At 37.3% G+C, this 21,092-nt stretch overlaps 1 protein-coding gene across 10 annotated transcripts in view; it reads right to left on the bottom strand.

Annotated features, from left to right (window-relative positions):
• The window catches only part of RIMS2 (regulating synaptic membrane exocytosis 2), a 787,778-nt gene that overhangs the window by 344,646 nt on the left and 422,040 nt on the right, over nt 1–21,092 (bottom strand). For 7 of the 10 annotated variants that reach the window (XM_039525805.1, XM_039525808.1, XM_039525807.1 and 4 more), the window contains one exon: nt 5,603–5,670. In XM_039525805.1, coding sequence (XP_039381739.1) covers nt 5,603–5,670 — 68 coding nt within the window. Of the gene's footprint in view, nt 1–5,275; nt 5,485–5,602; nt 5,671–21,092 lie in introns of all 10 variants that reach the window. The other 3 variants (XM_039525817.1, XM_039525806.1, XM_039525811.1) reach the window with 1 other exon arrangement.

Here is a 21,092-nt window from a genome sequence, read left to right as displayed (position 1 = left end):
AAACAAAATATAAAAAACCCATAGATGTATCTCCACCCCTACAATGATCAACACCTCCCCCACAAAATACTTTTCAAGATCCATGGGTCCTACACATGCCCATCATATGTGGTGTACTTCATTCTGTGCATCAAATGTCCCACCAACACCTATGTGAATGAAATGGTACCCCAGAATTTGACATTCCTGCATGTAGCCCAGATGGGACAGTACTGCAGTCGGTAATTTTGTATGTTCAGCCACTGCCAGCTGAAAACCAAACATCACATTGCTAGGAAAATCTTAGGCCCTGAGCAGCAAGGCCACGCAGCTTCATGTCTGCAGCTTTGCTTTCAGAATGGGAGGATGGGACAGAAAGTTAACAGATTATAAATATGGAAGAGAGTGAATAGTGACCTTGATTTTAAGTGCCCCAACATGTTTAAACCCCGGGGACCAAGGCATGACCCAGTAATGAGGGAGAAGGGGAGGGGGATTGGGAGTACCCCCAGACGAACTTCTAGAGAGAGCTAACTAACACACACCTACTAAAACTAACTATATCAAACTATCTACAGGAAAAATCTTGCTGAAGCTAGAGATAATGAGCATTCTGGCTAACCGTCAGGGGCAGTAAGAAGGAACTGAGGTGTTGGCGGGTTGGCAGGTTCCTATATTCCATGCCATGAAGGCATGACTCCGGAGGTACCTGGATCGACCCAAGGGGTGCTGCTAAGGGAAAATCTTTCCAGCTGTTGTGCGTGTGGGGCGCTCACACCTAATTGGAATTGACATGAGCAATCACTCGAAGAAGAAAGAATGTTTGGATAATAAAGTTAAATCATGTCTTGATAATATGGTTATTCATTTGAAGCCCAATATGACAGGAAAATGGCTCCTTCAGGGACCCCATGGAGTAAAAGGTATAAAAGTGTGAATTCTGGAACCACCTCTAATTAATTTGATCAGTACATATGTGGTTCAAACCAATCTAAAGAAACAATTGGTGATTAATCCAACCCACTCGCTGAATAAGGTTATTATGGACCTCATCTTAGCAAATATCTCAGTAATAGAACCTCATTTGGAAAGTTTTTCCAGCCATTATATGAGGTCTGGAAAAATTGGATGAATCTTCATGATGTCCCCAGACCATGCAAGGACTGAGTAAAAAGGGACATACTGGAAGCATTGGCACCAGGGTAGGGCTTCTTAATAGCATAAAGGAGGAAATGGCTGTGAATAAAATGAATTCGGCGGGGCAACACCTAAAGGATTTAGCAACATCTCTGAGGGAATCCTTAGATCAGTTAAGCTCCATACAGGATGGGGTGGCACAGTTATTAGAGGAATGGGAGCAATCCCAAGAAAAAGATCATCTCCGTCTCTTGCAGGCTGCTGGTGCCCTCTAGAGTAATGTTTCCTTAGCCTTGGCATTCATGCAAATGCAGATGTGAATTAGTGATGTGGTAAAAGACATGATTTGAGATGGTATGTGAGGGATACTCCCATTGGAAATTAGGAGCATTATTTGAAAAATTCCATCCAGACTGAGAGGGATTTATAATCCTGGTGGAAAATGGTAAATTTTGCATATGATAAAAGATCTAGAGAGATTACTGTATTTGGTTTACTAGTGTCAGAAGCAGAGATAAGGTGGGTTTCCCCCATTGTAGTCTTCTGCCTTAATGCTAATCAGATAGTGATAGAGCCCATGGATCATAGGGTATGGGTACAAAAGAGGCCCGGGGTGGAAGAAAGTACAATTGGGAGTCTGCTTAAAAGAATCTGGGATTGGATTTGAATTCACCACAAACACCTACAGCCACAGAAATTATGTTTAGAAATAATAGAGGGAAAATATCATTATGCTGTTAATCCATTTGTAAATGAATCTGTGATTGTGTATATGGGTGATAATTGCATATGTCTTAGAAGTTAGTGCCTGGTTCTTGTAATTAATTATGTGTATCATGTATCTCATGATCCCCATGAAAACAGATGAGTTTGCCATATTGTAGTTATTGAAGGATATGATTTTAAATTTCAAGTGCCTGAGTTGAAATATAGCCAATTAAAAGTGAAATACACATTGTATTCAAATGTAATAACTGAACCCATTGGAATGAACTTCTTTTCAGATATTGCTTCAGCATCCCCTTTTGAGGAATTACTTACATGCTACTAAACAAGAGGCATGTAGGATTATGGTCACAGTCCATCATTCTACCGGTGAAATTAAACATGTAATTGAGAGGGTCAGCAAAAATTCAGAACAACAAATGGTGAGAGACATTGTTGGGATGGTCCCTCATGGCAACAGGCATTTTTAATCTGGCTTTACAACCAATTGTGGTGATTTGGTGTTTCAAATAGTGTTGGTTGTTTTGTTCCTGGTGCTGACATGCTAGATTCAAAGGAAGATAAAATGGTACCAAAGCCCGTGCTTTTGCAAACCCTGGGTACTCCCCGAGGGAACCTACATGAGGTCTGGTCTATAATGAAGCAGAATCAGGGTGAAAATTGAGAGTGACAGCAAGAAGATTATTGCTCGGTCTCAACTGGAGAGCTTTGAGCCTGTGCTGGGCTTCTATAGTAACCCATTGGACTTGTTGTGTATGTGTGTGCAGATCTTAATATTAAAGATATACAATCTGCAAGGAGGGGAGTGTTACCCGAGAATTTGTCATTACTGCATGTAACCCCAGATGGGACAGTAGTGTAGTGAGCAATTCTGTATCTTCATCTACTGCGAGCTGAAAACCAAACATCACATAGCTAGGAAAATCTTAGGCCCTGAGAGGCAAGGCCATGCAGCTGCATGTTTGCAGCTTTGCTATCACAATGGGAGGATGGGACAGAAAGTTAACAGATTATAAATATGGAAGAGAGTGAGCGAATAGCAACATCAGTTTTAAGTGTCTCGACACATTGTTATGACTAGAAATGTTTTGATGGTAAGAGATAAGGAGTAGTTTTGCTGAAATTAGGAAAATAGGTGACCCACTAGGAGTCAATGTGCTTTGTTTGAATTTAGCTATAAAAGATTAGGTGAAAGCCCTCTGTTGTGCCAATTATTTATCAGCTGGATGAGCTGTGCCCCCATTGATTTATTCCTGACATCCTCTGGAGAGAAATAGTAAAGTTACCACTGTTTTGGGTTCTGAAAACCCTGGGTAACAAAACCAGACAATTACTACACTATCAAATGAACTCAAATAGGAAAATGATAAAAGAGAAAAACACCCTATCACCAGTGGGTCAACACTTTTCACAAAGCAATCATTCCATATATGACCTGTCAGTCCTCATCCTCCACGGAAACCTGTGTAACACCTTCAAAAGGCAAGCCTGGAAACTTAAATTCAGAATGCTGCTGGACACTAAAAACCATGGACTTAACAGAGCCACTGGTTTTATGGCCCATTACAACAACTTGCAACACACCCTGATGCCTACTAACTTCCCTTGTCCTACAAGTGCAGAGATGCTGATTGCCCATTTCAATTTAAGAGGTCTCCTACAACTTGTCTGAACCCTTATGCTTAACAATCTGTCCCACCTCGTATTTAGCTTTGAAACTCTAGTTTCATTCTCTAGACCTGAAGAAGAGTTGTGTAAAGTTTGTCCCTTCCACCAACAGAAGTGGAAGATATTATCTGTCCCATCTTGTCTTTTTTGTATACACTAGATAGAAAGGTATAGATATTTAGATATATATGATATATGTGATCATTACAGTTGAGTTGTAACAAAAATGTATGTTGAAGTCTAACACAATAACCCTGATGCTGAATAGGAAGTACAGTAGAACCTCAGAGTTACAAACTCCTTGGGAATGGAGGTTGTTCATAACTCTGAAATTTTCTTAACTCTGAATGAAACATTATAGTTCTTCTTTCAAAACTTTACAACTGAACATTAATTTAAGACAGCTTTGAAACTTTACAATGAAGAAGAAAATTCTGCTTTTAACCATCTTAATTTAAATGAAACAAGCACAGAAACAGTTTCCTTGCCTTGTCAATTTATTTTAAACTTTCCCTTTATTTTTTTTAGTAATTTATGTTTAACAGTACTGTACTGTATTTGATGATTTTTTTTTGTCTCTACTTCTGTTTGATTGCATATTTCTGGTTCCAAATTAGGTGTGTAGTTACCGGTCAGTTCCTAACTCTGTTGTTTGTAACTCTGAGTTTCTACTGTAGAACTCGAAACTGAAACCTGATATATTGAGACTCAGACTTATTCTCTTTTCCACCATTCTAACCATCTCAGTTTTCCTCTCTCTGAGTATGTAAGGCCTTTCAGACACCTTTACATTCTCAGTGCTCCAAAATTATCAAAAGGACAAATTGAATGTAAAGGTATAAAGTAGTAACTCCCCTTTCTGATGTAGTATTTATTGAAATAACATTATCATTTCTAATAGTTTATACATATTAAACATATTCAGCACAGCTACATTTGAATATTCCATCATCCCACTACAGTGTGTGTGTGTCTGTGTGTGTATACACACACACACATATATATATATACACACACATACATATTATTACAGTATATTATTATAACATGCTGAGTAAAACTCTAAATAAACTTATCATTTATTTGGTGTAATCATAGCACTTTTTCACAACTATCCACTAGTTTCATGCTCCTCTCCATGCAAAATTAAATGGCACAGGACATCTCCCCTCCCATTACGCCTAATAACGCTAAAAAGATTTATCACAATCCCCACCAAATGAAAGGCAATACTAACAAATATGAAAGCAGATGGCAAAGACTCTAATACTACACAATACTCCACAAAAATGGCATGACAACAAAACAAAAGAACAAACATGACAGTGAAAGGGAAAAAAGAAAAACAACTTTTCTGTGCAAATGGACCAATTTTTCTCCCTTTTTTTACCTGGGATTTAAACTATTAATTTAATTTTAGCCCCAGGAGCACATATGGAGGAAATCATATAAGCCAATCCAACAGAATCCTCATTGTTAGTTACTTTATAGTTGAAGGTAACATCACCAAGTACTATCATGCGACCATAAGACCAAACATTCCTTTGTGCCTGAATATTTTTTTCTTATGCTACCAAATAGTAAAAGTGACAAAGCAAGCAGGAATTTTTGGTTTTGTTTTTCTTTTCTGCACCTTAAGAAATGCTACATTGTCTCTAACCCTCCCCCCTCCGTCTTTTTATTAAATGCATTGTTTTAATGAGCGACACAGAGCAAACGAAGACCAAATGAGAAGTTTAAAATGCAGGCTCCACAATCTCAGTACCTTCTCGCTATGGCTATGCTCCTCATTTAGAGTTGTGCTACTACACGTATCTACCCCAGAGTCTTTAACTTGAGGCTCAGACCATTCCAAGTCCTCTTCCAAAGAGTGGCCGCCAAAGCACACCATTTTCTTTTGTCTCTCAGATAAGGTGTTAGAATCCGACAAAACTGCCTGCTCACTAGTTTTTCTTTTTCCCCTTTGACTGTCCCCTACAAGTGTGGGATAAAAAAAAGGGATACAAAAAAGAAAACGTGCAAAGGTATAAATAAAACAAAGGAAAAGTGAAATGATAAAGTAAACTGAATGGTAAGGCTCCACATGTCTCACCAAAGACATTGGGGATGCCTCACTGCTATGCCAAGACGTATGGTCCACCCAGTTGTAATCCATGTCTCCTGTGAGAATCAGACAGACAAGATAGTGCAAGTAAAGGAAAAGCGAAAGAAAGGACAGACACATATATAATAAACTTTAAAAAATTTGTGGTTATCCTGCCTGATTCATAACCTTTGTCTGTAACACATGCTATATAATGTTTTCAAGAGAAAGCTGAGACTCTAAAACAACGGAATACACAGAATGTGGAAAACTGTGCATGTATATAGGAGTGTACGTGTGTGTATACATATTCAATATATGTAACATATAAAGACTATACCATTAATAGTTCTTTGATATTCTTATGAAAATACCTATAAATATCACAAAAAGATGTGACAACTTATTGTGTACACATTCAAAACTCTCTGGAAATTGACAACACTAAGTGTAACTTGCATCATCTTTGTCTGTATTGACCTAATAATGGGTTTGTCTTGTTGGAAGGGCCTTTTTGCCTTTTTCAGATCAAAATAATGATTTATCCCTACACAGCTATAACAAAACATCAAAACAGTGAAATTCTATATGTCACTTTATTGTAATAAGCTTCAGAATGTTGAAACACCTGTCAAGAGATGATAGATCGTTAAGAAAAATAAAAGGTATGAAATACTCAGAATTGATTGATATTAACTTTGCATAAAATTCATAGAAAAATTTAACATTCATGAATTAATGTGGGCAAAATTATTGCTATTGTACTGTTATCTCAAAACATGGACTCAATGGACTGTATTTTGATACATAACAAACTTTTAAAATATTTTCATACAATATAAATGTAATTTTTATACCAGAAAGTTGACTTCTTAGATAAACTGAGAGTTACTCATACTTTTGAACAGTTGTTCCAAAGGATTAATGCTAATGTCAATAGAAATGAGTGATAATACATGACTATGTGCTATATAAATATTTTCCCATTTATCTAGGTTTGTAAATTGTAGAATATACCTAAGTCTTTTGGCCTTATAACATTTTCCTTATACTTTAGAACGATAAATATCATGTTACTATACTTGAGAATTTTTATTTTATCTTTATTTTCTTATTCAAGGCTAACTCCTGCCTCCTGCATCTAACTGCAAGTGTAGGGTCCAATAGGCAACAGAACCCGTGTGGTTCTGGAATCCATGGTACAGGCCCCTAAGACACCTTGCCTGTATCTGCCTTGTACCTCAGACCATTGCTCTGTGGGGACTCAATGTGTGCTACTGAAACAGCTCAGAGAAGTTTGGGATAGTTCACATCAGGTGACAGGGAAGAGTATGAGTAGTGAATCTGATATCACTCTGATCCGCTGACCAACACATCTTGCATATAGGATGCACAGATACAGACCCCACAGAACTAACTACCCTACACAAAGCTTATTCATGGTTTGGCAGGAGGAAGGAATGAGGAAGACAGAGTTCTTGGCATGGAGGGGAATAGAGAACATGGGAAGAAATGGGAAAGGAGGTGCAGAAAATGCAGCTGGTTTAGGTAAAGAATGGGAGAACCTGTTATGGGAGTTGGGGAGTACACAGAGAATCTGGCAGATAAAAGATTGGAAAGACTGGCAGGGAGACCCTGAAAAGAAGGGGATGAGAAGCTGGCTAGGGTGGCCAGATGTCCTGATTTTATAGGGACAGTCTCAATTTTTGGGTCTTTTTCTTATATAGGCTCCTATTACCCCCCACGCCCGTCCCGATTTTTCACATTTGCTGAAATGTGCAACTCCCTAATATACAACAAGCACTGCATGAAAAACAGAAACTTGAAATGTATCTACACTCTTCAGTATCAATCCCTTAGACCTGCAAACTTCTTCAAATTAAAAAAACAAAACAAAACAAAAAACCCACCTCTTTATGTATACATAAAAATGGCACTGAAATAATATTAAGGGTTGGTTTTAAGATCCCAATGGGGCAAAATTCAGGGGGGAAATATGAAAATCTCTCCTTAACTCTGTCTATACATTATTTAGTGCATATAGTGTATAAGATCCCCATTATTATGTGGTTCTCTGGAAAAAAAGTCTTCATCAGTTCTACTTCTATTTCTGGTCATGTTTAAGATCCTCAATGATTCCCAATCATATCTGCTCAGATTACAAATAAGAAAGATTGTGGGGGAGGGTTCTGATATAACTGACAACCTCACAGACTTAACCTGGAATTTGAAAGTCCAGCTAAGCTCTGTTTAACACATAAATTATGGAGATACTAATGATGGACCCATGGCTAAGGTTAGAGTTAAACCGCACTTAAAGCAACCGGACTACTGAATATGTGAGTGCTATTTTTACAGTCACTATTCAGAGGTGAGTTGCACATTAAGCTTGACCCTTGATGTTATGTTGACATATTTTAGCATGTGAGGTTTCCTTTGATTTCATAAAACTTAGCTAATGTTGAAAACAAATCTCATGAAAGTATCTAGAAGTTTACATATTATAAATATGTATTATTTAAAGGTCTGAGCCTGCTGTCATTCAAATCAATAGGAGTTTTGCTTGATTTCACTGAAAACAGGATTAGACCCTACTAATGAAAGGACTTCTTCAAAGCCATGGTCATCTATCATAGGAAGAATAGTAAAAGATCAATATGGCTCCAGCAGGAGCTCTTTAATGACCTGAAAATCAAAAAGAAGCCACCAAAAAGTGGAAACATAGACAAATTGCTATGGAGTACAAAATAGCAGCTCAAGCACATAGGAATAAAATCAGACAGTCAAAGGCATAACATGAGTTACACTTAGCAAGGCACACAAAAGGCAATAAGAAGAATTTCTTTTAACAGAGAAAGATGTAGATGTAGGTCCTCTACTTAGTGAGGAAGGAGAGCTAATAACTGATTAAATCAATAAAACTGAGGTGTTTAATGCCTATTTTGCTTCAGTCTTCACTAAAAAGATCAATGGTGACCAGATACTCAACACAATTATTGTTAACAACAAGGAGGAAGGAATGCAAGCCAAAATAGTGAAAGAACAAGTTAAAGAAGATTTAGATAAGTTAGATGTATTCAAGTCAGTGGGACCCAATGAAATTCATCCTAGGGTACTTAAGGAACTAGTTGAAGCATTCCCACAACCCTTATCAACTATCTTTGAGAATTCCTGGTGATGTCTCAAAAGATTGGAGAAAAGCAACCATAGTACCTGTCTTTAAAAGGGGGAACAAAGACAACCTGGGGAATCATAGACCAGTTAGCCTGACTTCGATACCTGGAAAGATACTGAAACAAATTATTAAACAATTTGTAGAGAATCTGGAGGATAATAGGATTATAAGGAATAACCAACATGGATTTGTCAAGAACAATCATGGCAAATGAACCTAATTTCCTTCTTTGACAGGGTTACTAGACTAGTGGATGGGGGGAAGCAGTAGATGTGATATACCTTGATTTTAGTAAGATTTTTGACACAGTCCCCAGTGACATTCTTATAAACAAACTAGGGAAATGTGGTCTAGATTAAATTACTATAAAGTGGGTACACAACTGGTTGAAAGACCATATTCAAAGAATAGTTTCAAGCATGTATCTAGTGAGGTCCCACAGGGGTCAGCTCTGGGTCCAGTACTGTTCAATATTTTAATTAATGACGTGGTAATGGAGTGGAGAGTATGCTTATAAAATTTGCAGATGACACCAAGCTGGGGGAGGAGGGGAATTGCAAGCACCTCGGAGGGCAGGATTAAATTCAAAATGACCTTGACAAAGTGGAGAATTGGTCTGAATTCAACACGATGAAATTCAATGTAGATAAGTGCAAAGCATTTCACTTAAGAAGGAAAAATCAAATGCACAACTACAAAATGGGGGGAACTACTGAGGTGATAGTACTGCTGAAACAATGTGACACAGTTGAAAAATGCTAATGTCATTTTGGGGTATCTTAACAGGGGTTTTGTATATAAGACCCAGGAGGTAACAGTCCTCCTTCATTTGGCACTAGTGAGATCTCAGCTGAAGTAGTGTGTCCAATTCTGGGTGCCACATTTTAGGAAAGATGTAGATAAATTGGAGAGAGTCCAGAGGAGAGCAGTAAAAATGATAAAGGGTTTAGAAAATCTGACAAGAGGAAAGGGTAAGTAAACTGAACACAGTAAGTCATGAGAAAAGAAGACTCAGCAGGTGACCTGATAACAGTCTTCAAATACGTGAAAAGTTGTTATAAAGAGAATGGTGATTAATTGTTCTCCGTGTCCAGTGATAGTAGGACAAGAAATAATGGGCTCAATCTGCAACCACATTAGATATTAGAAAAAACCTTCCAACTTTCCAATTATAAAGGTAGTTAAGATCTGGAATACACTTCTAAGAAAGATTGTGTAATCCCCATCATTGAAGGTTTTTAAAAATAGGATGGCCAAACACCTGTCAGGGATAGTTTAGGTCTACCTAGTCCTGCCATTGCACAGAAGGCTGGATTTGATAGCCTCTTGAGCTCCCTTCCAGCCCTACATTTCTATGATTCTATGTTCATGTAAAGTAGTTAAGTTTTAAACTACCTAAAATGTTTCCTTTTAATTTATTGCCATTAAATATGGTATTTCCAATATTTCTGGTATTCCCACAAATGAGAATACAGATAAAACTGTAAATTTCTTAATGGGAAAAGGGAATTTTCATAAGAACACTCAGCGTATTATACATATATTATTTCCTGAGTAACCAGGTAGGGTGGAATTTTCAAAAGCATTACATTTGAACCCTCCTGATGGGGCTTCAATGGGAGCAGAGTTATCCCATCAGTGATCAGTGGAAAATTTCACCTATACCATATAAATATATATGTAGGGCTCTCTAGAAATTAATTATTTTTTTCCTTAATAAATGGCAAGACTCCTTCCTAGTGATATGATCTATCTTATAAATCCCTGTTTAGACATATGTTCAAAAGAGAATTTCAATACGAAAGGGAAATTTATTCCATGATTCTCAATTCCATGACTTAAGACTCTTTTGTACATGAACTAAAGGCATAATAAAGTATAATTTTCAAAGCAATTATTATTTGTGTCATCTATATAACTGCTGTGCCCCATATCCAGACTCAGGTCAAATTTTTCTAGTTTAGTTGCCTATATTTAGACACCTTAATCCAGATGTAAGCATTCAAATAAAACTGGCCTTGTTTTCAAAGGTTCTAAGAACCTGTAGTTCCAAAGGGCTCCAAAGGGAGCTGCAGATACTCAGCACCTCAGAAAACCAGTCCACTTTCATTTAGATGCCTACACGTAGATTTAGGTATCTAACATTAAACACCGAAGTTTGAAACTTTTGGCTAAAGTGTGGTTTTAAAATTCTAGGCACCGAATCCTGGCTTTGGTTTATGAATATACCCCAGAAGGTGCAGCCTGAAGAAGAACCAAAAGGCAGAGCTGTTGGGTCTTCGTCCTAGCTCCACCAAAACCAACAGAATTTACACACACACAAACTTTTGAATGGAAGACCCCAATGGAGTGTTCTAGAGCACAGTGTCATCCTCATGCTTTTATATGTATCCCTCTAATTTCTCACAGCTCAAAAAAGCCCTCCTGCACTTTGAATATTCATACTCATATTAAAGGTATCATTTGTGGTGGTAATACAGGCAATCCTGAACTAGCCAGAATTCATACACAAAATAATACAAGATAATACTGCTTTTACAGCCTATATTTGCCTGTTTTCAGGGTAAAACCAAAAAGACCCAGGATGTTTAGTTATATGACCTTTTTTATTTGTAAAAAGAATCTGCGCAGGTAAATAACCTGGATATTTCTGAAGTATTCTTTGTTACAGATACCCAACATGGTGCCAATGCAAATGCCTTATTTAATTTCTTGAGTGAAAACTTTTAGTTTAAAATAACTTTTTTGATGTTCACAAGCCCAAGCATAAACATCAATAATTTCTATCCTTTGTTAACACTTGGCATTTTCTATTTCTTTCCAAGCCCATGAAAAGAATGCTTCCCTAAGGCAAGGCTTTATACATTTTATTTCCTTTTAAACTTGAAAGAACTTTTTATAGTCAACTTCTGAACACCTGATACCGGAAGTTATTATTGACAGAGCCTCAACTACGATCATGGAAAGCACTCAAATGTAGTAGGCCTAAAAAACACCAAACTTAAGTCCTGTATAGAAGGATAAAGAACAGCTACAAAATGGCAAAAGAGAAAATCAAAGATTTTACTCAAATGTTTTAATATAATCAGAAAAATCTGTTGCTCATTTATGATATCCTATTTGAACATGCATACTTTATTTTTATTTAAAAAGACCAGATTTTCATAGAATCAAGAAATAACAGAATATTAGGGTTGGAAGAGACCTCAGGAGATCATCTAGTCCGATCACCTGCTCAAAGCAGGACCAACACCAACTAAATCATCCCAGCCAAGGCTTTGTCAAGCCAGGCCTTAAAAACCTCATTTTGTAGCATATTAAGCCAAAAGCAACGAATTGCCTAAATTTGTACTGATTTCTACCACATGCACCTCCACTAAAATCAGTGAGATTACATTGGGTGTAAAATCATCAAAGACTTTGGTTCAGTCTTCCCAGAGTTGAGCAGGATTTTAGCCATTAGTCTACCAGTAAAGTCAATGGAAATCACAGCTGAAATTCCAAATTTCAAAATTTATTTCTCTATACCTGTTAAGAAAATGTCCCCAAAATTTAGACTGTCTTTGATAAGCATCATTTGTCTGGCTCTACTGTCCCATTATTGCTACATATTTAAATCATTCCAATTAGACGTTTCTTAGTCAAAGACAAACTGTCTGTTTCAGGTAATTACTTCTATATCAGAAATGAGAGAGAGATGTGAGGTTGTTGCTGGCTGCTTTAAATACTCACAACCCCCTATATTCTTTCTTTCTTTCTATTGTTGCTATCCAGAATTTTTCTGAAGCAAATTGTTTCCTCTTCAATTTTAATCAAGCTTCCCACAGTGAATATCTATCCTAAAATTTCAGAACTTCAAACTATAATAAATAATAACAACCACAAGGGCTGTCAATTAATTGCAGCTAACTCATTCGGTTAACTCAAAAAAATTAACTGTGATTAAAAAAGTTTATCATGATTAATCACACTGTTAATGAATAGAATACCAACTGAAATTTATTAAATATTTTTGGATGTTTTTCTACATTTTCAAATATATTGATTTCTATTACAACACATAATACAAAGTGTACAGTGCTCACTTTATATTATTATTTTTATTACAAATATTTGCACTGTAAAAATGATAAAAGAAATATAATTTTTCAATTCACCTCATAAAAGTACTGTAGCGCAAACTCTTTATCGTGAAAGTATAACTTACAAATGTAGATTTTTTGTTACATAACTGCACTCAAAAACAAAACAGTGTAAAACTTTAGAGCATACAAATCCACTCAGTCCTACTTTTTGTTCAGCCAATTGCTAAAACAAACAAGTTTGTTTACATTTATGAGAGATACTGCTGACTGCTTCTTATTTACAATGTCACCTGAAAGTGAGAACAGGCATTTGCATGGCACTTTTGTAGCCTGTATTGCAAGGTATTTATGTGCCAGATATGCTAAACATTCATATGCCCCTTCATGCTTCGGCCACCATTTCAGAGGACATGCTTCCATGCTGATGATGCTCATTAAAAAAATGTGTTAGTTAAATTTGTGACTGAACTCCTTGGGGGAGAACTGTATGTCTCCTATTCTGTTTTACCCACATTCTGCCATATATTTCATGTTATAGGAGTCCCGGATGATGACCCAGCACATGTTCATTTTAAGAACATGTTCACTGCAGATTTGACATAACGCAAAGAAGGTACCAATGTGAGATTTCTAAGGATAGATACAGCACTCGACCCAAGGTTTAAGAATCTGAAGTGCCTTCCAAAATCTGAGAGCGATGAGGTGTGGAGAATGCTTTCAGATGTCTTAAAAGAGCAACACTCCAATGCGGAAACTACAGAACCCAAAACACCAAAAAAGAAAATCAACCTTCTGCTGGTGGTATCTGACTCAGATGATGAAAATGAACATGCATCGGTCCGCTCTGCTTTAGATTGTTATCTAGCAAAACCCGCCATCAGCATGTACACATATTCTAGAATGGTGGTTGAAACATGAAGGGACATATGACTCTTTACTGCATCTGACACATAAATATTTTGCGATACCGGCTACAACAGTGCCATGTGAACGCCTTTTCTCATTTTCAAGTGACATTGTAAAAAAGACGTGGGCAGGATTATCTCCTGCAAATTGTAATCAAACTTGTTTATCTGAGCAATTGGCTGAAGTAGGACTGAATGGACTTGTAGGTTCTAAAATTTTACTTTGTTTTATTTTTAAATGCAGTTATTTTTTGTACATAATTCTACATTTGTAAGTTCAACTTTCATTGCAAAGAGACTGCACGACAGTATTTGTATTAGGTGAATTGAAATATACTATTTTTTTGTTTTTTACAGTGCAAATATTTGTAATAGAAAATAAATATAAAGTGAGCACTGCACACTTTGTATTCTGTGTTGTAATTGAAATCAATATATTTGAAAATGCAGAAAACATCCAAAATATTTAAATAAATGGTATTCTATTATTGTTTAATAGTACAATTAATCATGATTCATTTTTTTAATCGTGCGATTAGTCCCAATTATATTTTTAATCATGCATTAAACGCGATTAATTTTTTTAATCACTTGACAGCCTTAATAACAACAATAACAACAATAGCAGCAGCAGCAAGCAACAATTCCAGCAAAGCCAAAAATTGTTCTGTCCATCACATATGCTCTGCTCCTTCATGCTCTCTTTTCATTTAAAATATAGAGCTCTACATTAGTTTCTGAAAAAATGATCATAGAAATTGACCTTTTCCATGAAAAAGACCATTTAGGGCATCCATATTTTGCCCTTACTAGTGCAATAACACCATGCAAGTTAATGAAATAGAGTACAATTATTATTTATTAAAGCATATAAACTAATACTATCCCCACAAGTAGTACCTGGGAGACTACATAGTCATCAGGTGGTTGTTAATGCAACCCGAGAATACCAGACATGGCAGGTACTGCCAGAACAGCATGACACCAACCTCAATCCCGCCCCACTGGTATGACCTTGCATGCACAGTACATGTGAGGTCAGGCTGCAGAGGATGCCATTTTGCAGAGCGTGCCTGCCCCCCACTGCCATGACCTCGCGCACACACCAAGTATGTGAGATGAGGGCAGTGGGGGCAAAGCAGAGTGCTCTGATACCAGACAAAACCAAGTCTGGTACCGAACAAGGAAAAATCTTACCAAAACAGGACTGTCTGGCTTACAAGTGGACAAATGGCCTGCCTACAAAGAGAATAATTCCCCTTTGTCATGGGAGACATTTATTGCCTTGTACACCCATAGTATTTTGAGATGCAATGAATAACTTCAATGAAATGACTAAGCATATATATTTTGCATATTAAACGTTAAAATCTTGAGTGTGTTTATGATGTGTGAAATCTTGAAATTAAGAATAATGCATGAAAATGCATAATTCTTTGCTTCCTACAGAAAAGAGTTGTATATCACAAATCTTTGTATATGAAGACAAAATATGTTCAATTGTCTATTATGACTAGTGGAGAGCACCATTACTGGTCTTTGCTCAGAAACTTCTCTGCCCTAATAGCAGGCTCTTTATTACTGAGACTAAGTGCATTTCATGGCTAAGTACAGTACCCAGCAGAAATGAGTCAAGGAAAAATGTCAGACTATCAGATAAATTATATGCTTCTGTACCAAACTTTTTGTTTGTAAAAATGTATAGCAAGCTTTCCACACTAATTCCCAAAATCAACTAGTATATTATCAAGTACAATACAATGTTAGTATAATTATCGTAATACTCAAACTTTAAATAAATAAGTTCAGGATTGGGAATGGGGGAGGAGGTTAATCATCTCATTGATATGCAAGTTCAGTTCCTAATAATGCCAGTATGAGGTACATATGTACAGGAAGAGTAGAAGAAATCAGTTTGGAAAAAATAAGCAAATCTATGATTTGCCCAATGTTCTTTTCTATGGAAACCAAACCAAATCGTTCTGGAGGTTATAAATTGTTTCAGTGAATTTTTCCCCATGTTATATTTTCCCCTCTGAGTTTTGGCCAGAACTAGAGTTGCTAGAATAGCAAAAGAAAAAAAATACATTTCCACTCCAACAGGAAGCTAAAAGTAGTGAAAGTCTCAAAAAGAAAGAATCTTCGGGAAAGATTTCCAGACATGTGATTCAGATAAGCTTCCAATTTTTTTTATTTTAAAGTTTGATTCTACAATGTTTGCCCACTAGAATAGCCTCCTAGGAGATACATCTCATTTTCTGAATATTCTTATCCAAACCACACTCCAATCTTTTTTTGGTTTGCCCATTAACAGACTGTACCACTGAAAAAAAATATTTCACTGGGTGAAAACTCTTGTTTAATTTCCTCATACAGAATGCTATACATTTTAATGGTCTTTTATAAGAGCAGATTTGTATCAAAATGACCTTTCAACAGTGAGGTATTATAATTATTAGGTATTTCCACAATATATTATATTCTATTGAGATGTATATATCACACCCAGACTGTGGTATCTGAAGACCTTCAAGTGAAGCATTAAGTAATGACTGGGATATACTGTTATCCTTTTGGCCCGACTGGTTAGCCAACTTGCGGGTTGTTTCCAGTGGAAGAAGAAATTGATTAGAATGGAATCAGGTATTTATTTGAAGCAATCCTATTTACATAAAAAGAATGTACATGAAGTCTTGCTTTCCTGAACAGAGTAGGAATCAAACAGCAGGAGACAGTTTTTCTGCTCACAGTTCCAAGTCTCTTTCCAATCAGCACTCTACCCAAAAGCACTGTCTTTTGATTTTTCTCACTGTCATTGCACAAGTGTTTCTCTACAAGTTCACCTCATACATTTTCAATGTGTGCTTCTCTCTAAGGGGAGGAGAGCATAAATAGGCTATGAAGAGTAGTGGGGTGTGGTCTCCAAATCCGGAAGATACCCCCAAATCCTCAAGCAATTAAAGTTGGAAGGCTGCAGAGTATCCATTCCTCCACAATGGTGAAAAGCTATAATCTTTAATGTCTACACACACCATGTACTATGCTTAATCAAAATACATGAATACTATACTACAAGCATAGTATAGAGTATATTCCTGCTAAAATCTTAAGGAACAGCAGTTAAGCACCCAAAATCAAAGTCTACACAGGCTGGGATGTTCAAAGGAGCCTGAGGAAGTTAGGCACTCAACTCCCTTTTAAGTAGGCTCCTATGAAAATCTCAGCCATAATGAACAAATACTTTACCTATTGTTACCTTTTCACATGAGGCTGTTTTTAAACTATGGGAGTGCAAATAAAAATAGGGTCAATAGCTGTTTTCACTGAAGCCAGTGACAAAACTTCCAGTGACTTCCAGGAAATAGGATTGAGATCTATCTGACCTGGCAAAGTTTTTTTCTTCTTCTTCTTTTTCTTGTTTGCCCTTCTACAAATCAAAAAACGATCAAACCAAGTTAAATCAAATATAGCAAAAGACAAACAAATTATGGATTTTCTCTCAAGCTCAAAATTTACTGCCAAGTTTCTGTCAAGAAGAATATTTTATGGCCATTAGAAGCTCCTGAAAAAACAAGGTTTATAATGAAAACACAGGCAAACTCTGAGGTAGGGTAGCTATAGATTGTGTCACTGTATTAGAGAAAGATGATATACCCACAGAGGCCTACAGTAGAGAAGTTAACTGATGGTTTAAATGTTTATGAAAAGATTACCCAACAGTACCTATGACTTCTGAGTTTTGTTTTCAGATGGATTTTTCATGTCACAGTAAGAATTAAGAAAAGTCTTGATTTACATTTGATATTTTTTATGAATTTAAAAAGAATAGGTGGTTGTTTGAGGAAGAAATATATAAGAAAATGAGATCCTTAGTTTATCCTCAAGCCAAATGTTTCCACACACTACTCTACTAATTCAGCTCAACCTTAATATAAAGGATGAGCCTCCAATACAGTAAAAGGGTTTTAACCTGAATGTTCACATTAGCCATGCTCTCTCTTTCAATTAGGGATTCTCAGCATCATTGTTCAGAGTTCAAACATGACCTAATGAAACTGCTTTCTTAAGTGTGCCACTCCCTCCCCAGGAGGGTTTAAAAAGTAGGAAATACGTTTGTAAAAATTACATTTACATACACATTCCCACAACCAAGCTCAAGCCATCAATCTTGTACATTTTGATAAAAGCCTTTATTAGAGAAAGGGAAGGAGGGAAAGCACATCAATATCCCAACCACAGTTTGTGTGACTGTATGTCCACTCACAATTGAATGTTGATAGTTATTTGAGTCAATGGGCTGGAGTTCAAAAGAGGAGGGCTTCTTCAAAGTAAGGACAATAAGGGAGTATCTTTACAGAAAGAAATAACAACTGTGTATGGTTTTATGTTTGTTTGTTTTTCATTTTAAGAGAAAAAGCAGTTATTGTCAGGAAGGCACAGGAGGCAATCAGGCATTTTGTATGAAGTAACCAAGTTACCTTGTACACGTTATATTTGGTTCAACTGCAAGTTTTTTGTGATTGATTTATACATATTTTCAAATGACTTGTCTAAACTAAAAGATCAAATGGAAATCTGCTGAAACTTTAGGCAGAGTAGGAGAACATAAAAATGGCCATACTCGATCAGGCCAATAGTCCACCTAGCCCAGTATCCTGTTTTCTGACAGTTGTCAATGCTAGATGCTTCAGAGGAAATGAACAGAACAGGGCAATTATCAAGTGATCCATCCCCTACAGTCCATTCCCAGCCTCTGGCAGTCAGAGGCTTAGGGACACCCACAGTATAGCATGGGGTGTATCCCTGAACATCTGGGCTAAAACGCATTGATGAACCTATCCTCCATGAACATATCTAATTCTTTTTTAACCCAGTTATACTTTTGCCCTTCACAACATCCCCTGGCAATGAGTTCCACAGGCTGACTGTGCATGGTGTGAAGAAATATGTCCTTTTGTTTGTTTTAAACCTGCTATCTATGAACTTCATTGGTTCTTGTTTTGTGAAGGGGTAAATAACAGTTCATTATTCATTTTCTCCACTTGTGATTTTATAGACCTCTATCATATCTCCCCTTAGTTGTCTCTTTTCAAAGCTGAACAATCCCAGTCTTTTTAATCTCTCCTACAGAAGCTGTTTCATATCCCTAACATTTTTTGTTTTCCTTCTCTGTATCTTTTCCAATAATAATATATCTTTTTTAAGATGGAGTGACCAGAACTGCACACAGTGTTCAAGGTATGGGCATACCATGAATTTATATAGTGGCATTATGATATTTTCCATCCTATCTGTCCCTTTCCTAATGGTTCCTAACATTCTGTTAGCTTTTTTGACTGCCGCTGCACATTGAGCAGATGTTTTCAGTGCACAGCCCCCCCAGACAGACCACACTATAAACTTCAGTAAAGCTGGCATACAGCAAGCAGCAAGCACCCATCAAACAAACAAATTAACAAACAATAAACACACCTCAAGGAGTCACATAGTCACTCCTCCTTCACATGGAGAACTTCCTCACAAAACTCCTCTGTTTGCTGCTCGTGTTCGCTAGCTCCTCAGGAACTACACATTTAGTGTTCAGTACTAAGGTATGGAAGACAATTTGTCTTTAGTACTTCCTTTCTTTCTCTCTTCTCCAACCCATGCAGGAGGCCAAGCCTTCTCCTTCTCCTTTTTTTCTTCCTCTCTTGAGCACACTCTTTTTCTCTTCTTACCCCATCTAGCACTTGGAACTCACACACATATTTGGGCTCACAGCCTCACACATCTTTCCTGCCACCTATACTACCATCCCAGTTTCCTCATGGTTGGCTTCCATGCTAGTTCTTCCAAGCCCTTGGCTTCGCCTAATGCAATTCCAGCCTCCTCTTAATACTGCCTGGCCTAGGAAAGGACCAGGAATTGCAAGCTGTGGGAAACAAGTAATATTGGGAGTGCAGCCAAAGGATATTTCTGGTAGAAAGGAAGACCACCACAGACGCAGTCCCATATCCAGCCTTTATTTCAGCAGCTACTTTCTACACATCACAGTGCCCCGCCCCTAAAAGTTAACAACTCTCTGATGTCATCTACTTGGAATTAGCCAGTTTCTTGAGGGCTGAAAAGAAACTTCATAACTGGATTTTCATATAAATTTGTGAGAAACATCTGAAATGTTTGAGAAATGGGAATATATGATTAATGTTAAATTACTATGTATACCCCACCTACCTATCTCCCTGGTGTGATGCAAGGCTAAATTAACTAACTAATCTTTATAAAGTCCACAGAGAAATTCAGATGGATTGTTCTGACTCCCTGGTGGGTTTGGCAGCCAAAAGCTATTAACCATTTCCATCAGATGCAAACTTTCCTGCAATTATATATGCATAGCGTGTTCTTCATGAGGCTACCCCAGACACCTGGAGGTTTCAGTTGGTGCAGAATGTGGAAGCTCAAATTATTGGGGTTGGTAAAGAAAGCCCATTACACCAATGTTCAATGGATTGCAGTGGCTTCCTGTTTGCTTTCACATGCAATTCTACATGTGTGTTTGGGTGCTAGCTATCAGAGCAAACAACTCTCCATAGTCACAGTCATGACAACTGGGACTGGTTGATCTGCTGTTGCACAAATGATGGCCACTAGCATTTTCAGTTAGAGGTTCTCTGCTTTGGGATTATCACCCCTACCTGATAATACTGGACTATGACAGTGCCTGATGATAGTGGCTAACAAAAAAAGATTAGACGCTGCCCATCAAAAATGGCTGAGGAAGATATTACACATTTCATGGAAAGAAAACAGTAAATGTGGGAGGAAAGGAACAGATAGAGCAGGACATGTTAGAAAATGTCATAAAAGAAAGAAGCCTTGTACACTATACGGAAGATTGGAGACATGCTAAGCAAGCATTACATTGAGTACCCAAAGGAGGAAAAGCAGCAAAGAGTCTTGTGGCACCTTATAGACTAACAGACATTTGGGAGCATGAGCTTTCGTGGGTGAATACCCACTTCGTCGGATGCATCCGACGAAGTGGGTATTCACCCACGAAAGCTCATGCTCCCAAACGTCTGTTATTCTATAAGGTGCCACAAGACTCTTTGCTGCTTTTACAGATCCAGACTAACACGGCTACCCCTCTGATACCAAAGGAGGAAAGAGGAAGCAAGGAAGGACAAGGAAGAACCAGCACAAGCTAGTGACAGAGGACACTGAATGCATTGGCAACACCTGGAAAGAAGTACCACAATTAGCGAACGACTGTAATCAGTGGAAGAAGTGGATAGCCAAATATGTCAGTAGCACTGGAGGAACTAAGATCTAAGGTAAGGAAGTTTATTAACAAA

The sequence above is a fragment of the Mauremys reevesii genome, linkage group 2 (genome assembly GCF_016161935.1).
Source record: "Mauremys reevesii isolate NIE-2019 linkage group 2, ASM1616193v1, whole genome shotgun sequence".
NCBI lineage: Eukaryota > Metazoa > Chordata > Testudines > Geoemydidae > Mauremys > Mauremys reevesii.
This window is presented reverse-complemented; position numbering and strand designations above follow the sequence as displayed.